The 14,765-nt window shown below is 37.1% G+C and overlaps 1 protein-coding gene across 1 annotated transcript in view; it reads left to right on the forward strand.

Moving 5' to 3' along the window:
* The window catches only part of ARAP2 (ArfGAP with RhoGAP domain, ankyrin repeat and PH domain 2), a 238,272-nt gene that overhangs the window by 108,368 nt on the left and 115,139 nt on the right, over positions 1 to 14,765 (forward strand). Inside the window, exons 10-11 of the mRNA XM_075066537.1 lie at positions 13,089 to 13,204; positions 14,421 to 14,620. Of these exons, the coding sequence (XP_074922638.1) occupies positions 13,089 to 13,204; positions 14,421 to 14,620 (316 nt within the window). The remainder of the gene's footprint in view (positions 1 to 13,088; positions 13,205 to 14,420; positions 14,621 to 14,765) is intronic.

Below are 14,765 nucleotides of genomic sequence, written 5' to 3' on the forward strand. Positions count from 1 at the left end.
CAGCTGTGCATCTGTGGACTAAGCCCTTGGTCACCGAATACTTAAAAGAGGGTTTCTGAGACACTGTCTTTTCAGAAGTTCCCTTTTCCCCACTCACTCTTCTAGTTCAACCTGAACTGAGCTAAAGAATGCCAATAGCTGCAAATATAGCTGAACCGCTTGCTAATGGTGACCATAATAAAAAATTTAATATCCCTGTAGGGGGGAAAATATTAAAGAAGCCCAACACTGTAGCATTTAATTTCAGAAAGGCGAACTACACAAAAATGAGGAAGTTAGTTAAACAGAAATTAAAAGGTACAGTCCCCAAAGTGAAATCCTTGCAAGCTGCATGGAAACTTTTTTAAAAAAACACCATAATAGAGGCTCAAATTAAATGTACATGCCAATTAAATAATAATAATAGGTGACCAAGAAAGTGCCACTGTGGCTAATCAACAAAGTAAAAGAACTGGTTAGAGGCAAAAAGGCATTCTTTAAAAATTTAAATTCTACAGAGGAAAATTAGGAAGAATAAACTCTCGCAAGTCAAGTGTAAAAGTATAATTAGACAGGCCAGAAAAAGAATTTGAAGAGCAACTAGCCAAAGACTCAACAAGTAACAGCATTTTTTTTTTAAGTATATCAGAAGCAGGAAATGTGCTAAACAGTCAGTGGGGTCACTGCTAAAGGAGCACTCAAAGCCATTAAGGATAAACTAAATGAATTCTTTGCATCAGTCTTCACGGCTGAGGATATGAGGGAGAGTCCCAAACCTAAACCATTCTTTTTAGGTGACAAATCTGAGGAACTGTCCTAGATTGAGAGATCTTTAGAGGTGATTTTGGAACAAATTGATAAATTTAACAGTAAAAGTCCTCAGGACCAGATGGTATTCACCTAAGAGTTCTGAAGGAACTCTGAAGCACTTGGTGTTGGCCACTGTTGGAAGGCAGGATACGGGGCTAGATGGACCATTGGTCTGACCCAGTATGGCCATTCTTATGGTCTTATTAGTTTTCCTAACTCTCTTCCTGTTGGCTTGGCAAAGACTCCCACTCTACCATGCTTTTCAGTCTCAGGCTTTGACAAAATACTGGTTTACATGTAGCGATAACTTTGAGATCAGAGGGATTCAAACTGGAGAAGTCAAAGAGAGAGAGGTAGAGATTGGAAATTTATGTGTAGTGTTTTGTCATCATCTTGTCAGTGAGTAAAGCAAAGGATCCCAGTGTTTGTGCTGACTTAACCAAACCATAAAAAGCAAATTAGCCAGTAATTTGGGAATATAATTTTCCTACTTGAAGGTCCTCTTAGTTTTTCAGTACTACTTCTGTCTATGACACTGAACTAAAATGTGTGGAAACTTTATCTCTGGTCTGGAAATTAATTTAGTGCTGGTGAAAAGTCCCAGCAGCAAGTCTGAAGTATTTAAAAGAAATATTTTTTGAAAAGAGAGGAAACTTCTATTCTCTCATTTAACTGTCCAGGTAGTTGTGTTGATTGTCTAAGGCAGTTTTCACCTTCCCATTGTCTCTGACTTGTTTTTAACATATTCATTATGGCACAGAATAGTGTTTGATTTGTCTTCCACCTTACAGAGTATACTTGCCTAAACAGTCTTCCTCTCTTTCTGAAGAGGAACTCTGTGCACCATTTCTGCTTGCTATACTACAGGAAATAAAATTGAACTATGAGTTTGCTGACATAGAGTGAACAAAAATCATTCATATAAAGCTATTGTCACCAATCCAGTAGGCAAATACACCTAAAAAGGAAGAAAATTTGCCATATTTTATAATTTGATAAGGATATTAAAATATAGGCAGACATAATTTCCACCATATATTTCAGAGGGGACCAATCATGGTCATTATATTTGAGGCTATTGTCTGTGGCATAAAAACACAAGGATACAAAAAAAGATGACTATTCTTCTGCAGCACAGACCTAGAACTCTGAAATCAGCATTACTAGTTTTGGTTAAAAACCCTCTTTGCTGGAAGAGGTCCAGGTGCGTGCACACACAAAATACATTCCATTAGTAAATGAGATTTCAAAAGCACCTGCACTTAGCAAAGCTTTCTGAAATCACATGGAAGATGTGATATGCTAGTGGTTTTATGTCTGTTGGAAACATAGTTTTGAAAAAAAAAGTAAGACTCAAAACAACCAGCATCTCAGCAATTGTCCCCCCCTGCCCCCAGCGTATTTTTCTAACCTCTGTAGGCATGCCCTACTTTCATCGAACTATGTTCAAAAACTCCATCTAAAGTGCATCTTTTCATTTTTTGATTCTTCCAACAGCTTTGCTTTTTTTTTTTTTAATTTGGAGAGGTTTTAAAGACCTGTCAAATGGGGTATCCTGGACTCAATTCTTAACTGAACAGGCACTAGTGCACTTCTATAATAAGGCTTGTTTGTCGATAACCTGCACGCTTGCATGAAAATATATATATTTTTATATTTAATCCTATTTGGGTAGTACTTGCCATTAAAAGTAAGTAAATAAAATGATGTATGTAGATGTGATGTTCTTGAAAAGAAAAGTTCAAACTCAGTCCTGTTACTTATTTTTATACCTAGTTTTGTAAATATTTAGAATCTCATAAAATATTTTGAGATAAGTAAAACTTGGGAAAATCCACTCAATTGAGAAGTGTTGCCAGTCCGTTTACTGAAGGAAAAACAATCCAGTTTTTATTTGTGAACTATGAAACTAGTACATTTTCTTCTTGTCAAAGCAGAAGAAAAAATGATTTGACTATAGAATTACTTTTATGTGTAGAAAATGGGTACTAAAATTTTTGAAACCTCTCTCTCTGCCTTTAAGAAACGAGTAAATTTCCACTACATGCATCCGACGAAGTAGGTATTCACCCACAAAAGCTCCATGCTCCAATACATCTGTTAGTCTATAAGGTGCCACAGGACTCTTTGCTGCTTTTACAGATCCAGACTAACCACCTACCCCTCTGAGACTTGACATGGTATGAGGAACCCTTCTGGAAGGAGAATACAATATACTGTACAATAAATTGTCGATTGACGGCCAATGTTTCTGTCAATGCAGGGTGCCACAAGGAACTATTTCATCCACCCCATTCACCATATGTAAACTGGGGAGATACCACAATGGTTTGGTCCGCAGTTCACATCAGTCTGCTCTTGACATAACAGCTTGTCTTCATTCATGGCCACCAGATGGTGTTAGGGCTGTTTTGCTTTCCTGGTCTGACTAGGAGAGGAGAAGAGAGTGAAAAGTGATAGAGATCAAGTGTGTGGAATGTTGGGAACTACTAGTAATATTATTAGCAAACCTCGCCTCTCGATCGAACTCATCTGAAGTACAAAGGCAGGATTGGCCCATTCAGCGACTTTCAGAATAACATAACAGTCGATTCCAGGACACTTTTTCTTTAACTCTCAAATTGTTATTTACTAAAGCTTCTGATTGTCTTCAGAAGAGAATACCACACTAGTTGCTGATTTAATATGAGTTTGCATTTCATACAGTGCGTGTTACTTAAACGCAAATGTACAAAAGAGAATGATATGGGCCATCATAAACGATGATAGGCATTGCTCCTCTCATATTGGCTTTTGCTCAAGACGTCTTTGCTACCTGTGTAAACGAGCTTCTTCTAATACATGCAATTATTTATAATTGCTACATCACACGCTTGAAGGCGCTTTTATTATAACAGTTATTAATTTATCATACTCAAGTTGGTGACTTTTGGAAGCCTGATGGCAAGCATTTGTTCCAAAGTGTGTGTGTTTGGGTTGCAGGGAAGATAAATTTCTATGGCTCTGGTAATCATTATAGACTATATCCAAATTTTCTATTTTACTTGGTTAATTTTAGAACTACAACTGAAAAAACCCACAAGAGTAAACAACCCATCTCTATCCCAAGAATCAAAACACAACTGTGGTAAAATGCTTTTCAGAGATGATCATAGGTGGGTGTGTGCTGTGTGTGTTTAATGGATCCTACTTATGGCTTTTGTCACAGCTTTTTTCCTCCCCCCTTTAGGCAAGTCTCTGGTAGGGTGCGACAGCAAATGTGAAAAATCAGGACAGGGGTGTGGGGGTAATAGAGCCTATATCAAGAACAAAGACCACAAATCATGGATAGTCCTATAAAATGAGCATCCGGTCACCCAGTTCCAAGAGAGGCTATTTCGTAACTTTCCCACATTGCTTATTATAAGTAGGTCCTGTTTCCACATGATTCAGATCTTGTTAAAATGGTTGGTTTTGATGGTTACTCTTTTCTAGTAGATGACTGGGTTGAAGTTAACTGTTGAATATCTTGCGTGTAAGCATAATAAGCTAATGAATTCACCGAGTAGTGTCTTAAAAAAAAAAGGAGAGACATTGACTGGAGTTTGTGTACAAACTAAGTGATATGTTTTAGGGTCGATTCTTACCCAGGAATCCTACATTCACTATTCTGTGTCAACAGAATTATCTGTTAGTTCTTTGGCACATCTCTCGTCATCTAGGCTGGGTTACATAGAGAATTACAACCCAATGCCTGATCAGTTACTCTGTTAGCTAAGTAGTGGAGGTCTATTGTTGGATCGGACAGGTTCCAAACCCTGGTGATGACCCACTGTGTCATAAGATGGATATTTTTCAGTTTGCCTTTTTTAAAACCTAGGAAAATCTCTCACAAAAACTCTTAACTCGCGCATTGACAAAAGAGACTTTCTTAATGAGTTGCAAAATCATTGCATTCGAAAAGTATAGAACAATACCCGAAGCAAGCCTTAGTTTGATACCTTTACTATGAATGTCTTATACAGGCTCACTACGTTTTTCCCAGGACCTCCTGGCCTTTCAGGACACAGGATGGATGTTGATTAGTAGAAGAGAAGCTGTTGAGTATTTTTTTTATCTTCATTCTTCAATGTGGAACTCAGGTCTGATTTAGTTTGGGTTTCAGATTGCTCTGAAGGCAGAATTATTAATTTCCTAATGGGGCTTCTATGGCACTCAGTCTTTATAGTACCTGTTGCAGAAAACATTCAAGTTTATTTTTCAAGCAGCCCCTGTGATGATGAGTATTTTATCCCCCATGTTGCAGATGGTGAACTGAGGCACAGAGACATAAAAGATCATCAAAGTATTCCTACTTAATTTTTGGTGCCCAAGGGAGACACCTAGGACCTGATTTGATACATACCACTATTATATAGGATTTAATATGGTTTCAGAGCAGATTCAACAAGCAAATATAGTTGCAGTTGTGAGTACTTAGTGCTTCTGCAATGGGCCTGCAAGTCAGGCATCCAGTAACAAATGTGGTGTAAAGTGACTTGCCCAACATCCACAATGAATCTCGACTGCACCCTGCAGCAATGTTTGCAGATGACACTAAACTGGCGAGGAGTGGGTACATACGCTGCTTGAAGGGATAGCAGAGGGACCTAGATAAAATTAGAGGATTGGGCAAAAGAAATCTGAGAGAGGATTCAACAAGGTAAGTACAGATTCTGCAACTTGAGGACAGAAGAATCCATGGCACGTTCTACAGACTAGGAATCCGATGGGTTAGCAGCCAGTTCGCAGAAAGGACCTGGGTTATAGTGTAGAAAAGCTGGACAGTGTGCCTTGTTGCAAACAGCTATGGCATTTGGGGCTGTTAGAAGAGGGGCGTTCGCCAGCAGATTGAGGGACGTAATCATTCCCCTCTATTGACAGTTGGTGACACCTGATCTGGAAGTACTGGTCCAGTTTGGGCCACCACACTACAGAAGGATGTGAAAAATTGGAAAAGTGCCAGCAGGAGAAGGCAACAAAAGATGATCTAGGAGGCTGGGAGCACTGACTTTTTGAGAGAGCTGAGGAACTGGATTTTAGTCTGCAGAGAGCAAGAATGGGGTGGGGATTTGATAGCTGCCTTTTAACTACCTGAAAGGGCGTTTCCAAAAGGATGGATCTAGACCAGGGGTAGGCAACAATGGCACGCGTTGCAAGGTGGCATGCGAGCTGCATATTGCCAATGGCACTCATGATGCCTGGGTCCTCGCCATGTTTCTGAGGGTCTCTTGCAGTTTAATTAATTTTAAATGAAACCTCTTAAACATTTTAAAACCTTATTACCTTTACATACAAATAGTTTAGATTATATATTAATAGACTTATAAGAAAGAGACCTTTCTAAAAGGTTAAATAATGTCATACCAGCACACGAAACTTAAATTAGAGTGAAAAGATGAAGACTGGGCACAGCCGAATTCTGAAAGGTTGTGACCCCTGATCTAGACTGTCTCAGTGTAAGCAGATGAAGAACAAGGAATAATGGTCTCAAGCTGCAGTGGGGGGAGTGTTAAGTTGATATGAGGAAAAACTTTTTCACTAAGAGGGTGGTGAAGCACTGGAATGGGTTACCTAGGGAGGTGGTGGAATCTCCTTCCTTAGGTGTTTTTAAGATCAGGCTTGACAAAGCCCTGGCTGGGATGATTTAGTTGGGGATTGGTCTTACTTTGAGCAGGGGCTTGGACCAGATGACCTCCTGAAGTCCCTTCCAACCCTGATATTCTGTGATTCTGCTGCAGAGATAGGAATAGAATCCAGTTTTCCAGGGCAGAGTTCAACTGTCTAAACCATGAGTCTATTCTTTCTCTTCCTGCCATCCTCTCTCTCATTCACTACACACCTGCCATCTTCTGCAACAAATAAAGCAGAGATTCTGGAAACAATAATCTCCTTTACTGCACAACCCTGATTCATCCCCAGAGCAGTTCCCTTTTGTTCTTTGAATGTGGGATCCTTTTTGGAGGGGACTGAGTATGTGATCATGTGGTTAAAGATGGCATGATAATGCATACACACTATGGGGATGATTAAGGTTGCACCGGTAGCCTTTATTCTGGTATTTCCTAACTTTCAAATGCTTGACTTTTAAACCTTGAAAATATTCTTTTTTAACTTCCTTTTTGCATGTGTAGTATTTATACATATACCATGTGCTTTGTTGACATTCTAAAACACCAGCAATAAAAGGGCATAAGAAAGTATGCCTATGTATTCTCTCAGTGCTCACTTAAAATCTAGGTTTAAAAGATTTTAGGCTGAAATCTGAATGGGCATAAATCTTAAAGGCTTGGAAAACCTGATGAAAGATAACTGGGGAGACTAAAGCAAAGGATACCTTTTAAAAGGAGACAATTCAGTATAGCTTTGTGGAGAAAAATTAATATAATCAAAGGGATTCCTAAACTACTGAACAATTATATTTTTCAAATTCTGGTGATACATATCTTAATTTTCTTTCATTCCATTTATATGGAAACAAATTTCTCAATCTCTACATAGCGGAAATAACCGCTCTGCTCCAGCTGAAAATACTAAACTAAAAAATAAAGGAGTTTTAACTGCCCCATCTGAAGGTACTCCAGCTACTAGCTTTTAATTTATTTGAAATTATTTGGCTGCTAGGAAATCAAATGATGTGGGCCTAGTATAGGCGGGAAGGTCTAAATCATGTTAAATTGCTAAGGGACTTCTTAGTTTTCAGAAGGAAGCCTTGCTGTAAATTCCACAAACCTTGTGACAACTTGCATAAAGCAAACCTCAAATGAGCTACTCCAAATAGCAAAGGTAAATCTAAGGAAACATGCAAGATCATACTTTTGAAGCAATGAATTGATTAAAGAAGATTAAAGGTCACAGACTCTACTGGGAAAGGAAAATTGGAACTAGAATGGTTTCACAAGTCTAGAAGACCATATTTTAGACTGGTTTGCAGGACTGTCAAAAAGGTGAACTGCAATCACTAGAATAGTTTTATTTTTACCCTTTGGTGCTCTTTTACAATGTCAAAAGGGCTTTGAAGATTTTTTCCCTGGTATTTTTTTAAATACAGTATGTATTTTTAACCTTTTAAATATCAAGTGATGAATTCCAGGTTTTTACTGGACTTCAGGATTGAACAACTTGATCAGGATAGCAGCATCACAACAGACTGAAACCTGAGCTGCAGCATTCCCAGTCTTCTGCTGCCAGTGGAAGGGATGTTGAATCTTTTCAGAGAGCCATGCTCTCTTCCTCGGAGCCCCCCCCCACTCCATTTTGTCATGACTGAGTAAAGCAGGCTAGAACAAAAACCCGAGAAAAGTCCTTTTATTCTCATTCTGCTGTAACCCTCTAATCTAAACATTCCCCACGTCTCTCAGTAAAGCTGCTGTTCAGTTTTCAGTGGTGTCGTCATTATCCCTCCAGCAAAAAGCAGAGGACTGTAGGTCTGATGCAAAAATTACCAAGTAGAGTTGGTTTGATTCTTTAGAATAAATGTTTGAGGTTGTCGTCATACATCATAAAGAAGCAATAAAGGGCACATGTTCTGGGGATTTTTTGCTGTGTAATTTAACTGTCTCTTATAAGTCTTTCAACAGACAACACCACGCAGCAATAACGGTATGTTCAGTAAAAAGTAGAGCACACCGGAACACAGCTATTTATAACTTTTAAATAACCTTACAAAACCACTTGCAAAGTTTAAAGAACCACAAATCTGGAGTTGGTGGACTCAGGCAAAATTTGGTCTGGAAGGGGAACTGAGCTGGTGACCAGAACTGATGATAAAAGTGAATAAAATATAAGGTTGTATATGACTGACTGTACTCCTCTTGAGAGGAAGAATGGTTTTGTGGGTAGAACATATATTTAACTTTTAGCCACAAGACTTTTCCTCTAGTCACAAATATGCTTTAGGTTTCTTTCATGACCTCAGCCCCATGTACTTGGTTGCCTATTTTCTGAGAGCTGTGAATGTTCAATGCTTCTGATAATAAGACATCTTAGTTAGATGTCTAAATATGGATGTAGGGTCCTGACTTTACTAAATTTGTAAATGTTACCCTTAAACTCTGTCTATTCCCAGTTTACAGATGTAAATATACATTAGAGGTGATATGAAACTAAACCAATTATAACACACTGTGATTCTTGGTTAGAAGGTGAGTGCAAAGAATTCTGGATTCACCACCTAGATTTGCAGAATAGTAACCTTCCCCTGTGAAAAGTTCCAGACAGAGCAGAAAGCAATTTGGCAAACTTATGAAATATATTTTTCTGTTTTTTTTTTATTGTGTATGTTGTTGTACTGGTTTAGATGTAGGGGGAAGGACTTTTTTTCTAGGTTGTGTTACAGACTTCTGTAGCAATGTCAATGGGGATCATATGTTCTAATGATTCCTGCTGCACGAAAATTACTGCTTACTAAAGCAAATTTGCTAGGTTCTCTTTGTCTTATTTCATGGATAGCTCCCTTTCCCTAAAGTCATGAGCGTGTAATTGAGATTTATTTTTTGATATTTTTCTTCTCCCAGTGTGTCCTATATACAGCTTTAAAAAAGCTCTTGTCCAGGATCCCCCTTTTTTATTCTCCTCAAAATATATACCCCAAAATATAAATGTATCATATAAACTTTTATGATTAAGAAACTCCACTTTCCCTCTATATTTTAAATGTTCTTAAGCTTTTTCTTCCATTGCTCAGAAAGTCTAATGTACTAGTTTAATCTGTCCTGAACAATGAGCTTTCAATCTGTAGGGGTAAAACAATTCTTTTTCCAGAGAGGAGATGCTTGAACTTCGCTGCCTGTGCATTCTGACTGGTGCTTGAATAGCCTTATTGTCCTCTCATGCTCTTAAAACAAATTAATTTATCTTTCTAAGAGGAGCGCTCCTTTCCCTCCCTACATCCAGTTCAAACTTCCAGTAGTGAAGGAGAGAACAATACTGCAATCAAAACAGCCCATAATTTCTGAACCTTGATTCTGCTGTTTGTGTCACGCACAAAACTTGGTTTATACCAACTGCTGAATGCTGTATAGTTACCAGATAGGGTGCTGTCTTACAGAAGTAAGGCATGGAGTAACTGATTGGATAGTGTGTTATGTTATACTTTTCAGATTAGAATAAGAAGGGTATTACTGACTCCCCAGTTGCTGCAGCTTTCTAAAGATCCTCTTACTAAAATCCATTTCTGCAAATTTTTATGGACATGCTAACTTAATGCACAAGGGCTGTTCTATATGTAAGTGGAGGATGAGGGCCTGAGTGGGTAAATGTTCGAAATGACTTCTTATATCATTTATTTGACTTGTAGATGACTTTCAGTTTTATATTAAAATTGGGTCTAGAGGCCTCACCCGGACTGTAGTTCCACTTTGCTAGATGCTGTGCAGATAAACAATAAGAGTTCTTCCTCTGAAGAGCTTGCAATCTTTTTTTTTTTTTTTTTTTTTTTTTTTTTTTAAGACAAAAACTTAACAAGATGGGGAACAAATTAAATGGAAAAGGAGATGGAAAATGTTCACACTTAATAAGAAAGTTTCATGGTAATCTAATGTGAATGAAAATACCATAAATAAGTCCCAAGAGTGTTTTGGTAAGGAACCTTTTGTGATATTGCTCCTAATGCTGTGAAGTGCCCAACTTTTTCATATCTACTGTTTAAGCAAGAGTGTCTTTTGTGAGGTGGTGAAACATAAGAACAAAAAGGAATCATGTCCCTTTCATATTATGTTATATTCTTTCTGTCTATGATCTATAGTATTTATCTGGCCCCCAATTACAAATTATCAGAACATCACATAATCTTTAATGTATCTATCCTCACAACGCATCTGTGAGGTTGGGCAATGCATTATCCCCATTTTACAGCAGGAGAACTGAGGCAAAACCAGAAGTTAGGTGCCTAATTCCTTTGAGGACCTGAGCCCAAGTTACCTGTCCAACTTATGTAGGAAATCTGTGCTGGAGAAGGAATTGAACCTGTGCCTTTCTGATTCCTTTTGAGTGGCTTCATCTTAGAAACTTGTGTTATTGCCTTTGGTAATATGGACCATATTAATTACAGTGGCCAAATTTATGGAAGAAGGAGAAGTAATTAATTATGCAAAAGGACTGGGGAGGGAGATAAGTTGATCTCCCTCCGCTTTGCTTTTCCACCTTAATCCTTTCCATTCTCCTGCCCCTCGCTCCCTTTTTCTTTTCTTTCCTTTTTCCCCATGGCAGTTGTAAAAAAATGTGGGTAAAGCACAGTATCCTCCAGTTAGGACCCCAGGTTATATCCTCTGAAATCCTATTTCTCATACTTCTTCCAATCACTCAATCCATTCTCTATTTAGCAACCAGAATTGTGCACAATTCTTCAGGTATGGTGCTGTTTGTTCACTCAGCTCTGCCTTCTTATGGATGTTATAAGCAACTAATTAAAGCATCATTCAGTTTGCTTAAAAGTAAAGTAGTGAAGAAATGACAGCCTTTAGTTTTCTAGTTGGCTATCTTTCTATCTTGTTCTTCTCATGTGACTTAACCCATTATAGTCATGTAGCTCAAACTAAATATTTGCTTTTTTCAGACACAATAGGTTTTTTTTGTTTTTTTTACTTTTATGCATCAGGCTTCTGTTAATTTCAAGTGAAGTTGACTTTAAGAATACTTCATTGCGTTAGAACAGGGGTCGGCAACCTTTCAGAAGCGGTGTGCTGAGTCTTCATTTGTTCACTCTAATTTAAGGTTTTCCATGCCAGTCCATACCTTTAACATTTTTAGAAGGTCTCTTTCTATGTCTATAATGTATAACGGAATTATTGTTTTATGTAAAGTAAATAAGGTTTTTAAAATGCTGAAACTTCTTAATTTAAAATTAAATCAAAATGCAGAGCTTCCCGGACTGGTGGCCAGGATCTGGGCAGTGCGAGTGCTACCGAAAATCAGCTCGTGTGCCGCCTTCGGCACGGTGCCATAGGTTGCCTACCCCTGCTATAGAACATGTTGTGAAGTCTATGTTCAGAAGTGATTATACTCTTCATTCTGTGCCCATAGAACTAATCAGAGAGGATGAGTTAGACATAGTGTCGGTTCCTCAGAGCTTTTGGTCTTCTCTAGAAAAGGTACATCAGGATCAAAGTCACTGAGTTAGAAGAAAATGTAAGGAAGTGACTGAAAGTGAAGAAAAATAAATGCAAACATGTTAGAGGTGTAGAATTAAAGTAAAAGGAGGAAGGAAATGGCTAAATCTAAAAGATGAAAAACTTGCATTAGAAAGAGTTTGGTAAATTTTAAGGGCATATAGTGAAATTCTTAGTTTGAGTATTAATTTCCACAATGGTTTTTGGTAGCTTCAGTTTTGTTGTTGATGTACTTGAAATCTAACTTTAAAAAATTAAACAGAACAACTTTAAGGGGTGGTTTTGGTGCATCAGTCTTTCGTTAAATCATAAACAGCCCCACCCCCAATCAATTAAGCAACTTTGATTGAAATGGAGTCTCAATGGCTCCATATTGTTTTAGGTTCTGCTCTAAAATGAAGATTATAAATTTTTGAGGGTAGGGACTCTGTTACTATATGTGTCTACATATAATAGTGCTAAGCCCTTTGTTCCTACTGTGATGCAATATTACTTAACATTTATGATACAAACATATGAATTTATTATGTTATGCATTTTCATTTTCTTGCTCAATTTTATTTTTAAAAATGGAAGCAAGCTCATGTTCAGCATCTCTAACAAGATCAGATACTACTATTAAACATTTTGTATAGTGTTTTTTTATCCAAAAGTCGTTTCAAAGGCAAGTATTACTGTCCCCAGTTTATAGACTGGGAAACTGAGGCACAGAGAGGTGAAATTTAATCAACGGATCAGTGGAAAAACCAGTCAAATGTTCAAGAACTAGAATTTTATGAAAGCATTGTCTTAGTATTAGAACTGGCCGTATTTATATCTATAAGGATCTAGATCTAGATATATAGTTGCGCTGTAGAAACCGAGGTTAGCAAAAACTAAAGTATGATTTAATCCAGTGAATCATGTTTTAAAACAGAGATTTCTCTTAGACCACTTTACCTCCCATTCAATTGCATAGAACATTTACCTGCCCACTTGTGATCAAATAACATCCCTCTAGAAACTAGAGGAATTGCTTACATAGAAAAGTAATATTAAGAAAGTATTTAATGTATTTTTAGCCTCTCTCAATGCAGTCAAGAAAAGCTTAACAACTGATTTAATAATTTTGCATCTTCTGATTAATGAAGAATGAAACCTTAATTTCCCCCCCCCCTTTTTTTTTCTGCCTAGGATTTTAAGACTGGGTTTGGCATCACTATAATCCCTATGAATGTAGCAAATGTAAAACAAGTGGACAGGACAGCAAAACAGTCTTTTGAAATAATCACTCCCTATAAAAGCTTTAGGTAAGAGCTGTTCACATTTTTATGTATAAAAATTTTCAATGCTGGTAGTAAATTCTAGAAATGTTTGCTTGACATTAAAATTAACCTTACTCACTTTTGGTGAAAATTGGAGTAATTTGAATATGATTTTATATAGTTGTAAGATATTATTTCTTTGGCTGTCTTGTTAATCTATTACATCCCTTTCCAGGCCTTACAAATTCTTATTTTTATAATATAAGGATTAATTGAGTTTCAATGTGTGGTTTCATTCTAAGCAAGGGTAAAGGAAAAGGAGAGGTCACTGTAAAGTCTTTTTCTTTAAAATAAATAAATAAAAATGTCAGGTAAAAGAGGTACCAAAAATAGTACTTTGTCCATGTAATTAGTTTTCAATGATTCTAAAAAAGGATCGTATGCCACCACTTTTAAGAACCTCCCATTGAAGCTAGTTGCAAGTTCATTATGTTCCATGGTGAACGATTGTAAACAAAAGCATGAATACTAATAAAGATGTACATTTTATAGAATGTCATAGTAAACTATTGTACTTTAAATGAAACTGCAGTAATGTAGAAAAAATGATTGCTCCTTTTCCTATTCCTTTCCTTGGATTTCTGGATCTGAACCTTGGGACAGGAAACTGAAATGCAAGCATAATTTTCAGTTTCATTGGTGACCTGTCTGAATCTCATTTCTAGCAGCATAGAACTGCAGGTAGATTGATCATGATCAATGACTTGACTCTGTGGCTAACTGGGCCAGATAGTGAGTATTTTACTTACACTAAATCAACAACATTAGATGGTCTGTGTAAAGGAATATCCTATTTAGAGCTATTACCTATGGGATAATTCATCTTTGCTGCTTAGTAAATACTAATAGCTCCTTTGGCTATGTCTGCCTTAGTCATTTGTGATACTGTGGCTTAAATTCAAATTTTAAATCTGGTTTATATTGAGTAAAAAGATTGAAAGCAACTCTGGAACGAAAGTTGAGTGTGCCAAAAACTACTATTGCGTTTAATTAATTTAGCTTATAAAGAAATTTTATGTTGGAATGTTAAGGGAGTTTTCATTAAGCAACAAAATGAAAGAATATATCTTGTCTTGATATTTAAATGTCTAGGGAAGTCAGATTTTTAACCACAATTTCATTTGTAGATTAAATGCATAAGACCCTATTTAATTGGGATTTAAAATAAAGATCAATAATGCAGAAATGTCTATTGTTTCAGCTTTACAGCAGAGTCGGAAGGAGAGAAACAAGAGTGGATTGAAGCATTACAGCAATCGATAGCAGAAACTCTCTCTGATTATGAAGTAGCTGAGAAGATATGGTTCAATGAGTCAAACAGGAGCTGTGCTGATTGTAAAGCTCCAGATCCCGACTGGGCATCCATTAATCTCTGTGTTGTCATTTGTAAGAAATGTGCAGGTAGAGTAATTAAAAATAGGCTGTGGTGGTTCTCCAGGATGTCATTTGCATACCTGTGCATGTTCTTGCATTGTTTTTGTTTCGCTTAAAGTGCCATTTATAACATGTCCTTGCCAAAGTTTCGAGGAACAGAAATTAATGGAAG

This window comes from Chelonoidis abingdonii, chromosome 5 (assembly GCF_003597395.2).
Source record: "Chelonoidis abingdonii isolate Lonesome George chromosome 5, CheloAbing_2.0, whole genome shotgun sequence".
In the NCBI taxonomy this organism is placed as follows: Eukaryota; Metazoa; Chordata; order Testudines; family Testudinidae; genus Chelonoidis; species Chelonoidis abingdonii.